This window comes from Brettanomyces nanus, chromosome 4 (genome assembly GCF_011074865.1).
Source record: "Brettanomyces nanus chromosome 4, complete sequence".
NCBI lineage: Eukaryota > Fungi > Ascomycota > Pichiomycetes > Pichiales > Pichiaceae > Brettanomyces > Brettanomyces nanus.
The window spans coordinates 1,495,405-1,517,134 of NC_052377.1; the positions used below are offsets into that span (position 1 = coordinate 1,495,405).

At 41.1% G+C, this 21,730-nt stretch overlaps 10 protein-coding genes and 1 non-coding gene across 11 annotated transcripts; 3 read left to right on the forward strand and 8 right to left on the reverse strand.

Annotated features, from left to right (window-relative positions):
• Window positions 1-10: 10 nt before the first annotated feature.
• FOA43_003930 (uncharacterized protein) lies at window positions 11-1,120 on the reverse strand (the record flags this gene model as incomplete). Its single annotated transcript, XM_038924178.1, has 1 exon — window positions 11-1,120. One exon carries the CDS (start codon window positions 1,118-1,120, stop codon window positions 11-13), a length of 1,110 nt encoding a protein of 369 aa, XP_038780106.1.
• A 225-nt stretch (window positions 1,121-1,345) lies between these two features.
• On the reverse strand, window positions 1,346-2,546 carry FOA43_003931 (uncharacterized protein; the record flags this gene model as incomplete). Its single annotated transcript, XM_038924179.1, has 2 exons — window positions 1,346-2,438; window positions 2,542-2,546. The coding sequence occupies 2 exons, from the start codon at window positions 2,544-2,546 to the stop codon at window positions 1,346-1,348; spliced, it is 1,098 nt and encodes a 365-aa protein (XP_038780107.1).
• Window positions 2,547-2,862: 316 nt separating this feature from the next.
• On the reverse strand, window positions 2,863-5,202 carry FOA43_003932 (uncharacterized protein; the record flags this gene model as incomplete). The annotated part of the gene is made up of 1 exon (XM_038924180.1): window positions 2,863-5,202. One exon carries the CDS (start codon window positions 5,200-5,202, stop codon window positions 2,863-2,865), a length of 2,340 nt encoding a protein of 779 aa, XP_038780108.1.
• Window positions 5,203-5,589: 387 nt separating this feature from the next.
• Window positions 5,590-8,559, reverse strand: FOA43_003933 (uncharacterized protein; the record flags this gene model as incomplete). The annotated part of the gene is made up of 1 exon (XM_038924181.1): window positions 5,590-8,559. One exon carries the CDS (start codon window positions 8,557-8,559, stop codon window positions 5,590-5,592), a length of 2,970 nt encoding a protein of 989 aa, XP_038780109.1.
• Window positions 8,560-9,577: 1,018 nt separating this feature from the next.
• FOA43_003934 (uncharacterized protein) lies at window positions 9,578-12,470 on the reverse strand (the record flags this gene model as incomplete). The annotated part of the gene is made up of 2 exons (XM_038924182.1): window positions 9,578-10,245; window positions 11,390-12,470. The coding sequence occupies 2 exons, from the start codon at window positions 12,468-12,470 to the stop codon at window positions 9,578-9,580; spliced, it is 1,749 nt and encodes a 582-aa protein (XP_038780110.1).
• A 187-nt stretch (window positions 12,471-12,657) lies between these two features.
• FOA43_003935 (uncharacterized protein) lies at window positions 12,658-13,815 on the forward strand (the record flags this gene model as incomplete). The annotated part of the gene is made up of 1 exon (XM_038924183.1): window positions 12,658-13,815. The coding sequence occupies one exon, from the start codon at window positions 12,658-12,660 to the stop codon at window positions 13,813-13,815; it is 1,158 nt and encodes a 385-aa protein (XP_038780111.1).
• A 45-nt stretch (window positions 13,816-13,860) lies between these two features.
• Window positions 13,861-15,523, reverse strand: FOA43_003936 (uncharacterized protein; the record flags this gene model as incomplete). Its single annotated transcript, XM_038924184.1, has 2 exons — window positions 13,861-14,647; window positions 14,856-15,523. The coding sequence occupies 2 exons, from the start codon at window positions 15,521-15,523 to the stop codon at window positions 13,861-13,863; spliced, it is 1,455 nt and encodes a 484-aa protein (XP_038780112.1).
• A 322-nt stretch (window positions 15,524-15,845) lies between these two features.
• On the forward strand, window positions 15,846-16,235 carry FOA43_003937 (uncharacterized protein; the record flags this gene model as incomplete). Its single annotated transcript, XM_038924185.1, has 1 exon — window positions 15,846-16,235. The coding sequence occupies one exon, from the start codon at window positions 15,846-15,848 to the stop codon at window positions 16,233-16,235; it is 390 nt and encodes a 129-aa protein (XP_038780113.1).
• Window positions 16,236-16,409: 174 nt separating this feature from the next.
• Window positions 16,410-17,543, reverse strand: FOA43_003938 (uncharacterized protein; the record flags this gene model as incomplete). The annotated part of the gene is made up of 1 exon (XM_038924186.1): window positions 16,410-17,543. One exon carries the CDS (start codon window positions 17,541-17,543, stop codon window positions 16,410-16,412), a length of 1,134 nt encoding a protein of 377 aa, XP_038780114.1.
• A 2,039-nt stretch (window positions 17,544-19,582) lies between these two features.
• On the forward strand, window positions 19,583-20,974 carry FOA43_003939 (uncharacterized protein; the record flags this gene model as incomplete). Its single annotated transcript, XM_038924187.1, has 1 exon — window positions 19,583-20,974. One exon carries the CDS (start codon window positions 19,583-19,585, stop codon window positions 20,972-20,974), a length of 1,392 nt encoding a protein of 463 aa, XP_038780115.1.
• A 105-nt stretch (window positions 20,975-21,079) lies between these two features.
• FOA43_003940 lies at window positions 21,080-21,151 on the reverse strand. Its single transcript has one exon. It is a non-coding gene; the product is annotated as a tRNA-Met (tRNA).
• Between the last annotated feature and the right edge of the window lie 579 nt (window positions 21,152-21,730).

Consider the following 21,730-nt stretch of genomic DNA (forward strand, 5'->3'; position numbering starts at 1 on the left):
TAATGCATTCTTAGTTCTGCATTAGTTTCGAGAGATCGCCACGGCTTTTCTTTAGAGGCGATCTGATACCATTCAGTTTGTTAACTTTCACTCTCTGTAGGAGTCTCTTATCGACAGCCGGGCATAGACCTGTCTTTGCAATGGTGCATAAGTCGCAACGGGGTGACGTTGGAGTGCAAACCATCTGTCCGAATCCTACAAGGGTAGGATTGATAACCCTCCACTCTTCCTTATGATTGGTAAGCATCTTTTCAAAGCATTTGCGAACGTATTCGGGACTTGGTTTACCTGAACCTATTTGTGGCACCCAATGAAACCACCCTGCCATGCGTGCCATATGAGTATCTATACCGATACCAGTATATATTCCCCACGCTATTTGCATTAATAGGTAGCCCATCTTGGGTCCAACTCCAGGAAATGAGGTAATCTCCTCGATTTTCTTCGGAACGTCTCCACTGAATTTGTCTTTAACAATCTGTGCCGTTCTCTTAATGTAGTCTGCCTTTCTATGGTGGAAGCCGACTTTATAAATAAGTTGATCAAGCTTGGCCTGGTCTATATCCAGTATTGCTTGAAGGCAGAGTCCATCTTTGTAGCCTTTCTTCATAAAATACTCCTCCATACCATTCATCACTTCGTAGTTCACCTCATCTTTGGTCTGTGAAGAGAGCATTAAAGTGACTAAAACCTGAAATCTCCACACAGTACCTTCTTTCAACCCAGATATTGCGGTACTAATACTGGCACATCCCATTTTATCTACCGGTGCAATAATCTTCTCCCTCATCTTCTTAATCTCGTTATACATAGGCCAAAAGTTGGCTGGAGGTTCACTTGGGATGTGATCGTTCTTAGTCACTGCTTTATTTTTGCTTTTCTTGGTCGTACTCTTCTTTGGCCTCTTCCCTTTCGATATTGCAAGGTCTTCAGGATCGATTTTCACTTCTATTTGTTGTCGTTTCCGTCTCGGATTCTTATGCAATTTCTCCACATCTTTCTGAAATGTCTCGAATCCATCGTCTTTCGGTATGTCTAAATCTCCTTCCTTTTTCACCGTGGATCGGGTTCTCCTTCTCACTGCGCTAGTAAAGTACTTGCTCGTAGAGGCTTTGGTCATTTCTGATATGAAGACTCCGTGCAGTCTGAGCATACACTACACCTTCCCGCTAATTGGTGGAGAATGGAGATCGCTAAAAAGTGCCCCATGCCCTCCTTTTTCTTCGGTGTTTTTCGGGTATTCCATCTGGTTCAGGTAGAATGTACTTGTTCCATTTTATATACAGTAATACATAGATTGTCTCTACAAATCTATTTTCCAATCTATATCTAAACACCTTCCTTCTCAGTTGTCATTGGGTAGCTCCCTCGGCATCACTTCTAGCTCCGTGACTATGGGTAAATGATCGCTTGGATAATCCAGATTTGGAAATCCCAAATAGTCGTGAAGATCATCATCTTTCAACTCATCCAAAACTTTTGTCACCTTGAGTCTCTTGGAATACTCGTTAAGCCAAATATAATCAATCATCTTCTTGAATTTCGGAAGATAAGCGGTTCTAGTGAATGTGCCTTGATCATACAAATCCTTGTATGGAGACGTGAATTTTCCCATGCGATCTCCAAGTCTTGGGCCCACTGTATGGCCATAATTGTAATTCTGCATTGCTGGCTCCTTGGTAATGTCTATATATCCGTCTGTCAAGTACCGATATACCAGAGATTCTGGGGAAGAATTGAAATCTCCCGCTAAAATTATGTTGATCCCGTCTTTACTCTGCAATTTACTTCTGGTTTCACTCTCGCTTAATTGGTAATAGCGTCGTACTGCCTTCCAAATCAGTTCAGTCAATTCATATGCTTGCAATAATTTAACGTCCTCATGTCTCGGGGACCAATACAAATGGGTATTGGCAACGAAGAACACTTCATGCGTTCTAACATGCTGTAGGACAGCTATCAAGGCCACGGTATTCCTAGAAACAAGTCTATGTGCTGTGTCCTTTGTCTGTTCGTATAATGCGGGGTTTTTAAAGAATGATGCCAACTCAATTCTTTCGTAATTGAGTAGCTTAAATGTCTCCTGGTTGTAGAAAATGGAGACGCCGTCCATCATAACCAAGTTTCTATCCCAATACCGAGGAGAAAGCTTCCGTTCAAAAATGGATCCGAAGTTCTTCCCTCGCATGTATTCCTCCCAAAACTCGACATACATTTTGAACTCCATCTCTTGGAAGCACATTATATCGCAGAACTTCGACATATCACTGAAGTTCTTATTGAGAAGGTTGAATCGATTTCGCCAGCTCCTAAACTCTGGTGGAAGATGTCCGTAAACCTTCTCCCACATATAGTGTCGGCAGAGAATATTATAAGAAGAGATTGTAATTGTCCGAGAAGCATTTTGCACACTATTCAGCTCTATAACGTTACGGTTTCTGCAGATTGAGTCATCCTTGTTGAATGCTGGATGCTCTATCTCATGAAGCGGGTGCGTGGGAGGATTCTCTGTGCAAAACCGTCGCACGGGGTTCAGCGCACGGCATTTCAAAGCGTTCATGTGGGAATAAATTGAATAATAAATGAATAGATCTATAGTAGTTGCAATGAATGAAGGTATATACACCCTCCTAAACGAAAAAAAGAAAAAGCTCGAATCTAAAAGGACAAGAATGCACACACGCCCAATTTAAGTCTACTTTAGCGGACAACGCGGAGAAGAATATGCACAAATAAAAAAAGCGACAAACATAAAGCCACTAAGTAATGAAATGAACTGAAAAGCACTTGATATTTATTATACACACACCTAGACAAAAAATCGATTCAATAAGAAGGAATGAAAAGTGACTGAAGCAGGATTTACGTCTTCCTCGAGTATCCACCACTACCAAAGTCGACGTTGATATTACGACTTCCCTGACTTCCCTCTGTCTGTTTTCTAATCTCGAATTCTGCTATCAACGGAATATGATCTGAAGGACAATCAGCTGTCGGGAATCCAATAAGCTTATTAGTGTATTCACTATCCTCTTTGCCCAACAATCCCTTAACACGAAGAGGTTGGGTCGAATACCAAATGTAGTCTATCACTTCTGTAAAAGCAGGGGTAAAGTTTGTGAAGGGTAATTCTCCCAGACAGTCGTAGGCAGAATCTAGATGGAACGGATGATTGAATCCTTCAGATGTGAAACGGCCATAATCACGGTCGTCCATATCCTTATGCTTCTTACTGACACCTTGAGAGATCAACTGGTAAACAGCAGAATCCCGTTGAGAGTTGAAATCACCGCAAATCACCATCGGCAACTTGTTGATATCTTCGCGCGAGGGAGAATACTTCCTAACCATTCCTTGCAACTCATCCAGTAGAACGGCTACTTGCATAGTCTTCACATCATTGTACTCTGGATCCCAATGCAAATGAGTGTTGGCCACAATAACTTTGCTGCCCGTGCTAACGTGTTGAAGAACAAGCACTAGTGCCACGTTGTCTTTGTTAGCAAATCTGTTGAAAAGATCCTCCGTCTTCTTGAATTTATCTTGGGTCATCACCACACCACTATAATCTATCAGCTTCTTATCCACAAGCTGGAATATATCAGTCTTGAAGAAGGTTGCGCAACCATCCACTTTCTTGGCATTCTTCTCACTCATAGTCTTTGCACGTCCTTTACAATGAAAGACTCCTCTGTATCCTCGTTTCTCCATCAGTGGGGACCAGTAATCCTCGTATGTCTTAGTTTCCACCTCCTGGAGACAGATTACTTGGGCCTTATAATTGCTGATTTCCTCCGTTAATTTTTTTCTACGATATTCCCATGCCAAAGCCCACGATGGCGTGTATCTGTACATCTTCTGCGTGGCATAATGCTGACACAAAGTATTGTAACTCATCAAAGTGAACTTGGAAGTTTCCTTAGCAGAAAGATCCACATCGATAGCAAGTTTGGCTGCCCCCATCTCAGGTTCACCGTCCTCACCGACAGGAATCCAATCTCTGGGCTTTGGAGGAGATAATCGTGGAGCATCATCACGCAAATGAATAATAAGCCCCCGCGTACCTTTCTTGGATATGGTAGAAACTACTGTCTCATCCATCCTAGGATTTCCCTCAACACCAAGAAATTCAAGAGATTCAAGATTTCCAAACTCCCAAGGAAGCTTATCTAGATCGTTATCAAAAAGATATAGGTACTTGAGGTTGAAAAGCATCCCCAACTCCGAAGGTAGCGATTCGAGCAGATTCGAAGATAGATCCAAAACTCTAAGGAACTTAAGTTGCAAAATAGCCTTTGGAACTGTGGTAAGCATGTTTCCATTCAAATATAAGCGCCTCAAAAACCGGTATTCAAATAATCGTGGAGAAATCATCGAAAGCTGCTGACCACTGAGGTCCAAACCTGTCCAAAGCTGTGTGTTATTCTCCTTGATTCTTATCATTTGATCTTCCTCTTCTTCATCCACTTCTTTAGCGTCTGTCACAGGTCTTCTCTGCTCATTCTGCTGTGTGATCTCTTCCTCTTCGGGAACACTGGAAAGAACAGATTTGGTGATCTCAATCAAGGTTGCTCCACTCTGTGAAGAATTGTCCGGGTCATGGGTCATTCTTCTTGACGACGATGCCGCATTTCTTGCATAAAAATGAGGAATGTTAGATGATCTGGAAACTTGAGCAAGCTGCATCTGGTGCTGCCAGTGTGGAGAATTGGCTGTTGTAGCATCAACGGAAATAGCCAAGTGTTGAGGGTGATCCGTTGGTAGCAGAGAAGATTCTCGTTGACCCTGTGGAATCACTCCTGCGAATTGTGCTTGTAGTTGTTGTTGCTGTTGTTGTTGCTGCTGCTGAACCAGTTGGATCTGTGCTAATTGCTGTTGCTGTTGGGGAGTTCCTGGTATTTGCTGTAGTTGTTGTTGAAGAGCCTGTAGTTGATCATGGTGAGGTGTGAGTTGCTCTTGCAGATCTGGTGCTTGTTGGCCCAATTGGTTTAGTTGTCCAGGCTGACCTGGCTGTCCCATTTGGCCTTGATACAACGTTTGAGCTAATAGCTTTGATGGATTAAGACCTTCTGGTTGGGTCTGACCTTGTTGATGGAAATATCCATCGTTCAAAGGTGCACCGTAACCTCCCTGGTACATATACTGTGGAGAGCCTTGAAACTGTGTTGTTCCCGGAGTATTCTTATAAGGGGCAACGTTCATCTAATATTCGCTTTAATATTCAAATAGCAAAGCCATGAATCAATCAGTTTATGTGATCCGCCAAATATATTCCGAATAGCAAAGATGTTTATTGAAGTGATAGTTCGAGCTATCTGAGCTTTTCCGCTCGGTGTTTTTCGATTATCAATTTTGAATTTTTTGCTTTCCTTTGTTCATTTGTTTTGCCTTGATGAGCCACATAAAATCATCAGCCAAATAAAAAATCAAGAGGAAGAGAAGAAAAATTTTATAATCATTAAATACACAATGCAAATATGGCAGATATCTTCAAATATACAATATTGGCACTTCGAAATGGATTGTTTTCGATTCATTCCAATCAAGGGCACAAACCATCAGCCAAGCTCGCAAGCAAAATATTCCCACTCACCACATCGTCTTATTCATCATACCCGAAACCCGTTTAGCTTTATTTTCAAGCGTTAAAGGAAGCCCGCGAAGGTCTGATTTGTTTGCTCCATTCTCAGCAACATGAGATAATGCGCTGCTACTTCGATCTGAAGACGACAAGGACTGCGACGGAAGTCGTCTCCCAGTAAAGTTTCTAGACTCTGTACTCTTCGTAGGAACTATGACATCACACATTTTGACCTCTTTCACTATTCTTCTCACGGGGTCCAACTCCGGCCTCTGTTCAAGTAGTTTCATAAAGTCATCCTGTCTAATCCAATTGATAAGCATGTCATTGAAGTTTTTTTCCTCGCTCTCATATAGTTTCAATTGAGATTCGACATCTGAAGACCTTGGCTCTGTGTCCCGAATAAATGATCCAATCATTGGCCATAAAAGATTCCAAAGAAGAGATTTGTGTTCAGCATCAACAGATATCTTCTTAAGCTCCGAATAATCCTCGTAGATGTTCTCGGCCCCTAAGAGTAAGCAAACCTGAACATCCACCACAAAACTTGTTCCATTGATGTTGAAACTGTACAAAGGGAGGTATTTCAACATTTCTTGTCGGCTTGGAGTACCGTTGAAGTCCGCAATTCGTACACCATATGGATAATAAGTTCGAACGAATTTCTTATGTTCAATGAGAGTTTTCTCATCTTCTGCCTTCTTTAGGGCCTCCAATTTGTTTCTCTTTTCAGCAGCCTCCTCCTCTTCTTTCTTTTTTCGTTCAATTTCCTGCATTTTTTGAGCCTCCTCTTCAGCAGCACGTTGCCTGTCTAGCTCTTCAATACTCTTAGCAATTTGTTGTTGCCTAGCACGCTTTCTCTCTAGTCTTTCCAGTTCTAGTGCCTCTCTAGCCTTTTGCACCTCAAGTTCCCTCTCTCTTCGAGCTTTAAGCTCACTTTCTGTTAGCTCTATTTTAGGAGACCCGGACCGTGATTGGAGTTCCACGTTTTCTTGTTTTTCATCCGTATTCAGTGACACAATACTTAGCTTATCTGCCGTCTTTCTGCGCTTGATTATAGGAATAGTTTTGTCTGATGGTGATGTTGAAAGCGATGCTATGCGCGCATGTGATTTGGTGTGCTTGATTTTCTCCTTCTCGTATTCATCTTTGGGATTAATCTTCAGTTTTGCTTCCTCGATCTGCTCATTCTTGTCATTCGCGTAGTCATTGTCGCTCTGCGGCTTCTTCTCGTCGTCCGCGTCCACTTCTTCCTCACTTTCTGCTTGACTCCTACTTCTCTTTCTCTTCGGTCTTCTAGCAGACGCTCTGCTTCTTTTAGGCTTGCTTTCCGAACCTGAAGAATCATCACTCTTGGCTATTGCGCGTCGAGGTTGATGTTCTTGCTTTTCCTGTTCTTCTTTTAATATCTTAATTTCTTCCTCATCCGCAACATCACTCTGCAAAGCATGATCCAAGGCAGACTTATTGTCGTCGTCCCTCATAAGCGAGTCCGCGTTGTTCTCGAGAAGCAATTTCACCATATCTAAATGGTTTTTTCCCACAGCGTACATGAGTGGTGTGCGACCATTTCGGTCATGATAATTGATCTTCGCACCAAATGCCAGAAGCAAGCTTGCGATGTCGGTATGACCGTGTCGCGCTGCCAAAGTTAGAAGATCTGGAGGCACACGGCTTCCTGCGAGATTGGAAACGTAGTTCAACACATAGGTGACATCGTTTTCGGCCACTTTGTTATAAATTTCACTCCTTCCTTCTCTAGTGAAAAAATCAAAGAATGTATTGTTGTTACGACGACGAGCAATGCTGTCTTCTTGTTCAGTATCAGTGGTACTGTTGTGACGTTTTTGTTGGTGTTTCTTCCTCCAATCTTTGGTATACTGGGCAATAAGCTTCTTCAGTTTTGTCAGAGAGGCCAAATCTTCTTTATTGAGCGACTCTATGTCTCTGTCATCATCCTCTAGAGTATCCATCGCAGAGTCACCCTGTGCATTCATCACAGTTGGATCAGCACCTCTGTAAATTAGAAGTTTGACTACATCGTAGTGCAAGTTCGATGCTGCATCTATTAAAGCAGTATCCTTGTCCATCTGGCCAGATTGTCTGTCTATCTCGGCACCATTATCCAATAATAGCTTAACAATCTGTGCATAACCTTCCAAAGCAGCCTCGTGTAAAGGCGTGTTTCCAGCATAGTCGGCATCATTGACATCGGCTCCTTCCCCGATTAGATCTTTGGCTTCTTCATAATTACCACGAGCACACAGTCTTTGAAGAAGCGACCGACCCGACGCATCTTTACCTTGACGGCCTGAAACTTTCCTCGTCCGAGACCCGGATGAGGTTCTTGACTTTTCACCACGGACCTTGTGGTGATCTATATCTTCCTTGCCCTTGGTGTCTCTTTCTTCTTCTGTTTCACTATGAGCTTTGTTTTCTGATTGAACATCCTTTGCTCCCTCTTCGTGTCGGTCTTTCCTTGTTTTTCTAACTAATCTGTGAAATGCTCTGATCCGTCTGGAGGGAACTGGTATAGATTCTTCAATATCCGTATCTGAATCTTCGTGTGGCTCTAAGGACATGTTCTTTTTCTTTCCGTTAAGTACCGGCTCCTCTTCCTCGTCCGCATTACTACTCTCTGAATCGTTAGGAGATACTGACCTAGATGCAGGAGCCGTTCGCTCAGCCGCAGGTAGGGTCTTTTCAAGCTTGGATGGAGCCTCTGTAGATGTAGACCTGGCTTTAATTTCTTGTGTTTTGTCCTGCTCTTTTGACTTATCTTCTGATGGATCTTCGTTTGGTGGAGTTTCTTTTATCTGAGTTCTTGGTCCTTTTGGAATCGTTTTCCACGGTCCCTTGGGTATCGTTCTTGACACCACACGAGGCCCGATAGGTTCTTCAAAGTGTCTGCTACTCTGTTGTAAAACTTCAGTATCCTTTTCAAGTACCGCCTCATCTTCAGGCATCCTTATATGCATCTGGGAGCTGGTGACTGGTACCTCTGTTTTCTTTGATGTTGCTATGGCTGCTGAAGAGACTTCAGAGCTCCGCTTTCTCTCTCCTTCGTTGTTGACATAATTATTAGTCTCGCTAAGTTTTCGTCTCTGGTACGCTTCCTCGTCTCCAATATTTCTGGAATGATAATGATATGGCGAGTAAGAGTCTCTCCTAGGTGAGTAATCTCCTGACGATCGTCTTGAGTGGTTGCTTCTGTCATAATCATTACTATCATATTCGCGTCTACTACCATAGTAGCCACCATTTATGCTTCCACTTCCACTTCGGCTTCGGCTTCGGCTTCCTCTATTGTATCCACCTCCTCCATGGCGATACCCTCCATAGGAGTGATCATGGCCTGGATAGTTGTTGTAACGGTATCCATTTCCTCTACCTCTGTAGGATCCATTGCCAGAAGATGATGAGGATTGAGATCCCCGGTTGAAACCGTTCTCCGGCGCCATCAATTATATAATCTGCTGTCTTCTGAAAGAAAAGATATGGATTAGAATATATTTGATGCTGAAAACAAAGGGAAGAAGGAAAAAAAATTGTATACAATACGGGATAGAAGCTCGCGATATTACATCCGTACACTACTAGTCATAGCTTCGGTGGAAAATGGCAAGATAATCCCTATTTCACCTAATCTTTGACTACTTAATCTGTAAATCATTATTTATGCATTAGTTAGCTAACTGTAGTTGGTGATTTGTTCCACTCATCGTGAAAAATATAATCTGAAAGGAAATAGTTTATAGCATGTGCAAGTAGTAAAGAAGGGTTGGATATCTCATCTATATTGTACCAGCGTCACAAATGCAATCAAAAATCATCCATAATAAATTCAGTAAATCAATTCCCTTAGTATGTCTTCCATACCAGCTAGTGAAGTCTCCTCCCATAATGGAAATGATTCCAATTGAAGCATTATTACATTACAGCCCGGTAAAAGAAAGAGAAGACAGAGACAGTCAAATATGGTCAGTATCGTCCCGTTCATGGATCCACCAAAGTCTCCTCGCTATTTGAACAAGTATTCTTAGTCTTTAGATATTGGCCCCACTCAATCAACTCATAAATTAGAGAGAGATTAGGAGATATCAATGGAGCCTTTTCCTTTAATTGAACGTAAGCTTCGTTGTAGTCGGCCCGGTTGATTTTCATAAAATATGCCAGAATCAACGAAGCCGAACGGCTAATACCACATTGACAATGAATGAGAACCTTTTTGTTAGCCTCTAGGGACTTGTCGATGAGCTGAGTCAATCTAGGAAAGTCTGATACTAGTCTTGAGCTATGAGTCCATGGAATGAAGTGGTAATCGATTTTCTTTCCGGATGATTTTGTGTTTATCAGAGTAATTTGGTAGGAATAATCTTTAATTTCCTGGGCCACATTGATTATAACATCGAATTCGTTCATTTGTTCAGGAGAAGGTTCGGAATAGAGGAATAAGTTTGGTTCCAACACACAGACTGGTCCTTCAGAATACGCATTACGGCGTTGGTAGTCTCCAACAGCCATCATGGCCTCAGTTTCGGGAGATAAATTTCCAATGTTTACAAAGGTATTGGCCTTACCATTCAGATCACTGCTGTTCGTTTTTGAAAGGGATGGAGAGAGGTTGGTAATAGCAGTGACATTGGCATTGGCTAGAATAGAATCTGGTGATGAAGAAGATGACAATGATGAGCAAGATATTGTAGATGATGATGATACTGTAGAAGATGTAGAGGAAGAGGAAGCGCAAGATTGTATTGAAAGGTCTGACTTCCTGCCGCTTCCAGAGAGAGGAAAACAAGCAAATGATTTTGCATCGAGAGATGGTTCCAAAGCGGATGCAGGTGCACAAACGGCAGCTTCTAGGGGTGTTCCCCCAGGTATTGAGAGAGCAAGGGTGGTACTTCGGTTGCGAGGCTTACAATCTGATGGCGATCTGATGCCGAATATATGAGGAGAGCGTAATGAAAAAGATCTTTGAGGACGAGAAGGAGAAGAAAGAGAATTGTGTTCAGTAGGTGAATTCGGTGGAATAAGCGGTCGAGGTTCGGGAATAGCAGTGATGAATTGTGTAATATCTCTTTTGTTTGATTGGTAGAGATCCAATCGCAAGTTCTTCATGTTTCTCTGTCGTTTAGGTAACTTATTTGACGTCTGTGAATTTGGACAAGGTAGGAGGTTCGATGAGTCAATCATGCCAGTTGAAAGAGTAGTTTCCCACCTTGGAGGCGGCAGACGGGTCCTGTTTGAAGGAATAGACGTGGTTGAAGGGATCCCACTGGGGGAACTCATGGTTGTACGATAAATAAGCAAATCACAAAGGGCGACTAGGAAGAGATAAGAGGGGGAAAAAGGATATGGTAATTGGATGTGTCGAAAAAAAATAGATAAACGAGGAGATGAAATCAGTATCTATTATACGCAAGCCATATATTATTTATTCCCCATGAAGCCAAAAGACTATATACCTTCTGATATATTTAGTAACTGAATCTCTGTTCCTGTTCTGGTACTGGGAGTGCCCGGTGAATGGTGGGCTGGGCCGGGTGCAGAGAGTTGAGACTGCATTGGGACAGTCTTGGAACGGCTGGGTCCTGCTGGGTTTTCTTGGGTGAGTGACTGCCTGTTGGATTAAAAAAAGAAACAAAAAAGATTTAAAAATAAAAAAACTAATTTAAGATTATTGGTCTTTAGATAGGCCCTGTAAGGAAACAAGGTTTACCTATTTGTGCTCTATGGTAGCCGAATTTGGAAAGATTCTTCTATTATTTTCTTTCCACTTCTTTCAACGGTGAATGCTAACTATACTTCTCTTCAACGGACTATCGACTTTTTCAACCTCCCAGACAAAGGGAGAACCGTTCTCCTGTAAATATTCTAGTAGTTGGTTGATAGAGCCGCCCACCCCGAAGTAGATATCTTTAGCAGTAAGAATTGTGAGTGACTCTTGACTGACAGTTAGTTCTAAGAGCATCTGACCAACAACCGGAAGCATTGGAGGTGAATATATGGTCTCGCTGGTGACAACCAAATTCGTGTCACTTTCCATGTTTGGAAGGAGTGAATGTACGTCTTTGATGAACTGTCTGCACCAAGAACCAGAAATAAAGCATAAAGCGATATGATGCGATTGTAGCCAATTGACAAACGTTTGAGCCAACAGATCTGTTATGTAGATTTCTCCTTCTCTTATATTACCATCCTGGTCCGTTTTGAGTTGAAGTTCGGCTAGTTGGTCTTTCGTCAATGCAAATAGACACCAGTTGATGAGAATATTAGGTAATGTTACCAATCTAAGCACTTCATAGTTGTAGTCTGTTAGGATAAATCTTATGGGAGCAGTATTATTAGAGGCAGTACCTTGCTTCTTTCGGTCCTGAATCACTTTACTGAATACGTAAAGAGAAGGTAATGAGGTTCCACACCCCAATTCAACAATGTTGAATGGTTTAGACAACGATACTATCTGGTCATTCACGTCCAGTTTGTCGAGTTTGTCTATTAAATCGTACGAACATTCCCAGCTTTTCAACCCTCCCTCATAAACTCCCCTCTTCAAATCCTCATCGGTGTCTCCAATAAGAATATTAAATAGATCATCTTTGCTGTTATCCTTGAAATCATCTTCTGCCATCAGCTGCTGCTTTACATCGAACAACTCTCTTCTAAATAATGTTTCTGATTTTTTTGTCGCCAATGTTATTCTATCATAAGATAGTCTTGTTCCCAATAGCGATGGTAGTAGTTCTTCTAAATGGACTATCTTAGGTTTCGCTGTGATCTTAGCACTGTCGATCGGATTGGTGAAAGGGACGCTCGGTTTTTTGCTAGTTGCCTCAGCTGTTTCCGAGTTCAAATCATTCTCGGAAAATCCGAATGTGAATGCCATTGTGAGCACGTGAAATCGTTAGAAAAGATCAACAGCCAAGTCCTGAAAGTTGTACATGGTGAAAAATACATTTCTTATTCTTCAAATTTCAAACTTTGCCAGATGGAGCGCGAAACCAGAGGGAGAAGCGGAGGCCTTGAAAGTAGACTGAAACGTGGAGGAGGAAGAGCACTCTTGGATGTATGCTATGTCGGACTTATCAGACTATGAGGCTTACTTGGAGGACGATTTTGAACCTGCGAATTTTGCGAATGGGTTGGTTCTTTCGACAAATAATCCCGATGACGACAGTATAGATTTATTAACGTCGTTGAAGAGATTGAAGTTTGACTTGAAAGACATTGATAAGCGGATTAAAAGGAGCGTGGATGCCAATTGCTCGGATCTTTTGAGTGAATTTGAAAATGTGGAGAGGTTTTCGGCCACCGTTAGTGAATTGGATCCTGCATGGAAACAGCTCAACTCGTCATATTCTAGATTGGACACTGAGATCCTAGAGCCTTATAACGAATGCAATCGCATCCATTCAGCTTTGAGAAGAATCCATCAAACTTCCACTTTGTTAAGATCTTCGGTGTATTTCTTGTATCTTATTGGGAAGATCGAGGAGATAGACAAAAGTGATCAAGCTATGAATAGAAAGCCTTTTAAGAACTTACTACTTTTAGCCAAGTTACTCGATCAGGTGAGAGCGCATTTGGCAGACTCTTCGTATCTAAAGTCTTTGAAGCTAGTAAGAGATTTTGAACAGTTTCAGCCGAGTCTAATCACCCATTGTGTGGACCTGTGTGCTGCTAACTTTAAGCAGTTCAACGTGGATCAGTGTGATAGTCCATCGATATTGAATATAGTCAATGCACTTCTATATTTATCAGAGGGAACTTTTTACAATCAATTGCAGCAGTTACTTTCGACAAAGGTGAATCAGTCTGTAACTTCAATAACGAGAAGTCTCAATAATTTGAAGAGTTTCCATAGGGTGTTTGAGGAGGTTTCCAAGAATGCAAAGTTGTTTGCAACGTTGGACAAGTTAATGAATGAAAATCCGTTTATTGATCCAGCTGGTGATAGAAAGATATGGGATGAGGTAAAGGTTAAGTTGGATATGAATACTTCGTTGGTAACAGGATTCTGGAGAGATGTCGCTACAGGAATAGAGCCCCGCTTTAGAGCAATCATATTGAAAGGCGGTCCAATCTCTCGAAACTTGAAGTCCTCCCAAGACGACATCAAATCTCTAATCAAACAATCGGTATTAAGTTCTTTACAAGATGGCCAGGTGGGAGAATGCATCGAGGTGACTTTGATGCTTAATAGTGTTCACTCTCTAGATTTGCAAGCTTAATGGATGTATTAGTAGTAATTATATAGTAAAGACGGTTTTGTTCTGCTACTCGGTTCGGAAAGTAGGTGTCGCTGAGTAGGCCTTCTTTCTAAAATTCATTTCACCTTTTCTGCGTGTTTTAAATGCTGGTCTATCCCTTGATTCATGGCCAGCTGTAGTTGCAGAACGTTTCTTTTGTACAGGCCAGCTTCTCCTTGATATCTTTGCATCGGCCTTGGCCTTGGCTTTCGCCTTGACTTTGGCTTCTCTTTCATGCTCTTTCTTATGTTTTTTCGCTTCGATATTAGCCTGTCTCTTTGCCTTACCTGGTCTTTTCTTTCGTTTGATTACTTCTTTATGCAGTTGTTTTTCAATCTTGAGGTTGTAAGCCTTGAGATCAGTCAACTTGTAACTGCTGAAAACCACATTCTTACTCATACCAACGATTTGATCACCGGAGATGGCACACATCTCAAAGCGTTTGGCCTGTTCAGGTGTCCTTCTAGCGAAATAGTAGGAGTTTGATCTCTTCTGGCTTTTTGCAGCCTTTTCAAACTCGTCATCAATTATTTTCTCTTTATCAGAGAACTCCACTTTAACTAAGTTCTCTTCCTTCTTCGAACCTTTACTTGATGTACCGGTAGAGAACATGGGGAAGTATTCAACAGTGGACGAATCTTGATTTCCCGGCGATACCGATTTTCCCTTCGTAGCTTCGTCTTTCTTCTCGTCGACTACATCCACAATATCAAAGTCGAAACCTCCGGGAATATCATAGGCAGAGTGATTTTCTTCGTCTGAAGAGGATACCTCTTGAGAGTCCGAGCTATTGAAAAGATCCGATCGGGAAACACTAATACGGTTAGTATGATGCTAAAGAGGATGTTATAGAGGATACTTACACAACTAAATTGGACATTTTGGTGCTTGGCTAGAGGAATAAGTGGTTGAAAAAAATTGACAATGAAAAGTTCTTGTACACTATTTCTATTCGCTCCACTTTGAATAATAATAAATATAATAATAAATAGTAGGTAGATAAATACTTAGATCATACTCACCTGTATGGAGCATCCGCGTTGGCAGCATACTGGTACTCTTGTTCCCATTTGTCACCGTTGGCAAGCAACTTTTCCTTGTTGTATAAAAGCTCCTCGTGGGTCTCTGTGGAAAACTCGTTGTTTGGGGTTTCGACGATAGCGTCTACGGGACAACTTTCCTGGCAAAATCCACAATATATACACTTGGTCATATCGATATCATATTTGTATGTTCTTCTCTGTCCATCAGCTCTTTCCTCGGCCTCGATGGTAATTGCTTGAGCCGGGCAAATGGCTTCACAAAGTTTACATGCAATACATCTCTCTTCACCTGAAGGATATCTTCTCAAAGCATGCTCGCCTCTATATCTAGGAGAGAGAGGTCCTTTCTCGAATGGAAAATAGATGGTGTATGGTGCTCTGAAAAACATCTCTAGCACAATCCACATACCTCTAAACATCTCTGACATTAAATACCATCTTGTAGCCTGAGAAAGAGCTCCCTCTTTGGATTCTTCCCATGTTCTAGACCTTAGTAAACGGAATCCTGATGGCCAGGTAGCCTGCTCACTCCCTGCTGTTGAGCTCAATGACTGTAGTACAAGACGGCTGGTGGAGAAGTTGCATGTCCTTATGGAGATCGCTCCCCTAAGAAAGTTTCTGCGGGTGGCCGTTCTTAGTGCAAACATATTATTATGCTAATGTTCAGCAAGAAGTCAAGTCATGGTTAAGTTAAGGCTTCAAGTTTTTTTTCTCGCTCCCTCTTCTTTTTACTCTCCTCCAATGGCCGGCTGATAATTTGATTTGAACTGCTTCCCTTCGTTTCTCCTGGATTATCCAATTTCTTATGTAATTTGTAACTTGCCCGCGGCCCAAATTCATGGCAAGATTCGCTGCCCAAATTCGTGGCGGGATTCGCTCCCCCCAGTCAGACGCGTAATTTGGAAGTGATGATAATATGCTAACACTACTTAGCTCTTTCAACAATAACACTAGTAACCACTTATTACAATGTTAAGGCAATCAGTCAGAGCTTTTTCCACCACTGCGGTGCCAAGAATGGCCAGAATGTCCCTTATTGGCACAATTGGCTCGGACTTAGAGAAGAGAACTACATCTACTGGTAAAGAATTCATTAAGTACTCAGTTGCTGTCAATTCCAAGAATAAGACTGACCAGATAACTTCTTGGTTCAATGTCGCCTGCTTTATTCCTCCTCAAATTAACTTCATGACAACCTACTTGGGTAAAGGTGCTAAGGTTTATTTGGATGCCGACGTGTCGAACACTTCTTACGAGAAGACCGATGGTTCAAAGTCCACATCTTTGATGCTCTTCCAGACCAATGTCGAGGTTATTAGATTCCCTAAGAAGCCTGAGGAGTCTACAGAGTCCGCTTAAGTTTTTTATGCTGGTGAGGCTGTGAGGACTGACGACCGAGGACTGACGACTGTTTGGCTTCTTTTCAATTTTCCCCATTTATTTTTATAGTTTCAGTTCGATGTTTAATATTACTTTGACTAGAAAAAACCTTAAATAAAAGTGAAATAATTCAAAATGCACAGAAATAATCGGTCACTGCTCAGCGTCTGGATTTAATGCGTTCTTTGCTCTTTCCAAATCTGCCGGGAAATTGAATTGTATCTCCTCAGCGTCAATTGCATCATTTATATATCTTTCCACCTTTTCATTGTCTTCATAAGCAGTGTTTGTGGGGGATTCTGTGGATGGACTATAATTTTGTGTGGCAACCGCGGAGTCCTCTTTGTTGGGGTAGTCCTCATTGGGAGTATATGTAACACTTGATATTCCTGTATCCAAATTATCTTTGGTCTTATCAGAGTATATTCCGAAATGCTGCGCAAAGAAAGTTTCTTTTGCCTTTTCCCTGTACTTGTTTCTCCATTCCTCTGTTTTGCTCACCACTTTGTAGCCATAAGGAAGCTTTTTGATACCGTCGATATACATTTTGGAAGCATCCAGGCCAGTTCCAAAAGCCACAAATCCAATAAAAGAACATGCAATAAAGATCCATTTGTCCAAGTCCACTCGGCTGTTGTGTGCATACCGTAAAATGTCGTTGTAGAAAATCTTGGAGTGAAAGTCAGGCGCATAGAAATCTGAGGAAAGTCCTTGTAATCTTATTCCCACGTTAATGCACGTCAAGATTAAAACTGCCAAGATGAAAATGCAAAAAATCAAAAGTCGTAGAAACCTTTTCATTGACATTCCGCTGTTTGTACAAACCAATATATCCTTGGCGGCTTTTCTCTTGAAAAAGAATAGAACCAACGTTCCTACGCTTAAGATAAAATCCAATATGCACCAAACAAAAATCCAAGCAAAGAAAACAAGAATTGCAACCCGGTCCTTGCTAAAGGACATTGTACATCCTGATATTTGATAAATGGAATATCGGCGAGAAAGTGCCACGTTACTGATACCGATAATGATGATCGGAAACACAATAGAGCAGAAGATTTCAATACCTAGTCTTGTTTTCTTATGTCCAAACCACCAGATTGTAGCCTTATTCACCATAAATATCATTAGCAAATTAAGCAGAATACAGAAGATACAAGTATAGCACCCAATGTATGCACCAATTTCTAGTCTTACCATTAGATCGCACCATCCCTTTCCATCCCAGACGGAGACGTAATCGTTCCCACCCCAAACAGCCACATCAACCAATCCTTTCAAGTTCATTATTTCGAAGATGATTAACAAAGTCACTGCTGGAAAATTCCCATTTTTTATATGCCATGTCATAGGTGGTATGGTGATCACTAAGCATATTGCTTGTAGGGCCAAAAGCGTTGCTTGTAAGTTTGCCATTAAATTTGATGAAGAGACAAGTTTACACTACATATAAGATTGTTTCAACTTGTTTCTTCCTGGAATATTTGCTTTGGACATATATATATTCATGCCTGCTGGATGTGAAACTTGACTACTAATTGGCCTTGTGGATAGTCTATGTTTGAAAATAATCCCTTTAGTCGCTCCATTAGGAAACTTAATTTTTTTTATCGCCTGCATGATCTGATGATGTAACTTTCCTAATCAATCATTAATACCCACACTCATAACAACAACTACCACCATTATAATCTGGCAGAAGAGAACAGAAATGCATCGACCACACCATTGGTTGAATTTATGGGATACTTTTTGGTGGCTCAAATAGAATAGCTCCTTTTTCTGTCCTTCTGTCATATGCTCATCGGTAAATGGGTTTTCCGATGAAGGTTTGGATGAAAAAGATGTAGTAATCTCCTCTGTATGTTTAGCCAATGGATGTTCTCTGATCAAAATGAATACTTTAATCAAGGGAAAAATTAATAGACTTGGAGGTACGAAGAACCCTGCAATAAAAATCTATTTGTCCATGTGGTTCATGTTAGTATCTGTCTTGCGACCCTATTAAAGATTTTGGCTTACCTTCCAAGAAAATAATAAAAATCTACCCTGAATTCTGCAGTTTGAGCAATCACATTCAGGAATACTTGAATCGGTACTTTCAATGTCGATCTTATCAAATGAAACAGTATTCTCGATAGAGACTTCCATGATTATCGATTACTGATTCAGTGAAGTTAACTCAAAACTGGGGTCAGGGATCTCTTAGTTTTATATCATGTAGTGCTTAGATATTCAAACCATTCTGATCCAAAGAAAAATTGGTCGCTTGTTCGGGATTAGACACTTATTGCCATTTTTGGAAGTGTCAATGGAGACACAGATGTATCTGAATTATATCAATAAAGTTTATGCAGTTATATATGCTATGTAGACTTAATTAGGCATATCTTTGACTTTGCGAGATCTTCCACCCAAGCATTTATCAATATGTGCAGCAAACCGGCTTCCTGCAATTTCTCTTTGGCAGTTAGAGCACCTAAAGTAGATATCGTTACCATTAGAAACAGTAAAATCCGATGCCTTCTCTCCCATAAGTGGTCCATTGTGTATCAATGCATTCTGATAAACATCTTTTCCATTGATGTCAAATTCAAACCGGCCGATGTCTGGTTCCTTCTGTAGGTTCAGGGGTCCTGGTGTTGCTGCACGCGAACCATCCACACTGATATGGCCATGTCCATGATGTTTTTTTTTGGTGAGTGTATAAGATTCATCCTCAGCTATAGGAAATTTCTCCTCATTTCTTGAGTTGATGAACTTTGGCTCCGAAGTTGTACCGTATCTTCGCTCAGTCAATTTCTCTTTCAGTATCGATTTCGTAATTATCTCTTGGGTATATTCAGAAAGCATATCTCGAAGGATTGAGATCGATACCGATGCATATGTAAGCTTCTCCTCCGTCATAATAATGTAGAGAAAAAAAATTAGTGTCTCTCCTAAAGTCCTCTCCGAGAGGAAATGATATCTATCTGGCTCTCTCAGTGAGTTCTTGGTTAGGATGATCTGCAATTCTTCCTTGACTATCGAGGTATGTTAATTCTTCTCTTGCGTTCACAACTAATTATTTGTCAGAGTTGACTCGATCAGCTTTCTAGAAAGCCTCTTGTTTCCCCCTTTGCAAAGCGTTTGACTGTCTTTGTCTCTCGTATCAAACCACTGCTGATAAGTTTTTTGAAGGATCCAAGTTTTTCGGGCGGTGCGAAATTTGACTTCTGGTTTTTCACGATTCAAAACGGAAATCTAGATGCTCTGATTTCTATTCTCCTTTGTTTCTCTTCCTTTTATCCATTCTTCTTGATTTCCTCCCTTTTGATACAATTGCAATGGATTACGATCCAGAAGTTGCCGGTTTATTGGATATTAACAGTAGTAGGAATGGACTGTCTCGGCATGATGGATCTGAGGATAGTGACGATGAGATTCAAAACTGGTCGGTTGTGGCTTCTGTCGGTAAGAGGGGCCAAAAAGATTTTGAGCCTCTTGTCTGCGAGGAAGAGACTCAAGTGCTTTCCCAATATGATCAGAATGCTCTTTGGAGATCGAGAAATATGATGTTTTCGGCTTTGGGAAAGAAAAGGGGAACTATTGTCTCTTTGGATGATCTAGATAAGAGCACCATCTATATCAATGCTCGCAATCCCGACAGTTTGTTTATGCTTAAAGGTCGAGGGAAGTTTTTAGAGTCGATGGGTCGGATGGATAGCCATTCTCTCTGCTATTTTGATTATGAAGAGGCTCTTTATTTGATTGAAAGAGGTACCTGCTTGGCTCGATTATACGATGAAGATGAGGATAAGAATGCTAAGTACCAGAAAATGCTACCGCTTAGTTTAGAAACGGTTTACTCCTTACTTATACATGATGATGAACAGTTGGACCGCTACCTTGTCTACAGTTTTTTAAAGAGAAATGGCTATGTGGTGACCAGACATCAAGAATTTGATCATGTGATTTGTGAGCCGAAGGAAGATGTTGTCAATTACAATCAATTGACTTCTCTAAACCCTCACAACAGAATGTCTTTATGGACATGCCTGTTGGCACGGCTGTCCAATTGGTGGAATGTTTCGTTTCCTTACAAGTTTGCAATGTCTTACTTTAATGTCTTCTCCTACCTTAGTTGGAAAGTGAGAAGAATGTCTTATCCCAAGCCGGCCGCACCAAAAGATTTGGAACTGCAGAGTGATGAATGTAAGCAGTATTTTATCGCATTCAATGTTTGGAAACCAATGTCCAAATTCAAAAAGAAAAACCCGCCTTTACCTGACTTCCAGGTTGTCCCGGTTAAAGCCTGGTGGGAATTTCCAAGAGCTCAGGATATCAAGTATCTAATATCGAGGGCTAGAACTAACCCGGAAACTTTTCGGAGAAAGATCAATCGTCGCACACATAGAATCTCCCATATTGATCCGAACTGGGACTATAGTAGGTCCATTAATATGCATAACTTGAAGTACAATGAGCATAATATTACATTCGCCATAGTTGACAGCGGAAATGTCAATTTTTCCAATCTCTCTGACTGCTGTTTTGCTAGTGAAGGACCCTGCTGGAGGGACCATTGGCTTACTGATACAAAAAAGAGAAGGAAAAGATTCCGGAAGAAAAATCCTGCTCCAAGCAAACCTGTTCTGGATGATCATAGGAAAGATACATTGATTTCAAGTAGAAACGAACCGATATCTGCTTCAGGCCTGAACTCTGTGGAATCTTAATAAACAAAATTTTGTTAACTTCTCAATACCACACGATAATGACTACATACTTTGCTTTGAGTAAAAGATATGGAATTTACTTCTTCGTTCACAAACTTAAAAAAATAGCATCGGCTGGTTTCGATCCAGCGACATCAGGGTTATGAGCCCTGCGCGCTTCCACTGCGCCACGATGCTGATCTTAGAAGTTGGAAGTGACCAGAGCTGGGGTAACTATTGATTTGAATCATTTGACAGGAGGACATAGATGATATAATAGGGCTAATAATAGTCCTTGTATAAAGGCGGTCTTGGGTAATATTAATGTAATTCATAAGTCATCTGTTCAATTGAAGATGTTGTGTTTTTAATAATTTTCCGTTCCTGTCTGTATTCTTACGATTAGAATGCTGGCCTCTGTGAAGTCCTCAAGCGTTCATGCCTGGTCACTTCTGTTTCATATAACCTTTCTTTGTCATTTTACTACGTTGGCATGCCTCATATTATCGCGAATTCCTTTTATTCATGACAATGATTACAGAATGATAAATCCCCTAGAAATTTGTTTCAGCAGGTGTCCAAGAGTGGTTGAAAAGTAATGCAAGCAGGAAATAGAGAAATAGAGAGAAAAATATTTTCAAATTTGTGTTCATCTTACGCTACCAAATGCTCTAGCAGGTGGGTACTTTTGTTACAATTTTCATATTGAATCGGCTATTATAGGGATTGGCCACCATTTGATATTCCTTAATGGTTAAAAAACCCTCTAGAAGCGGT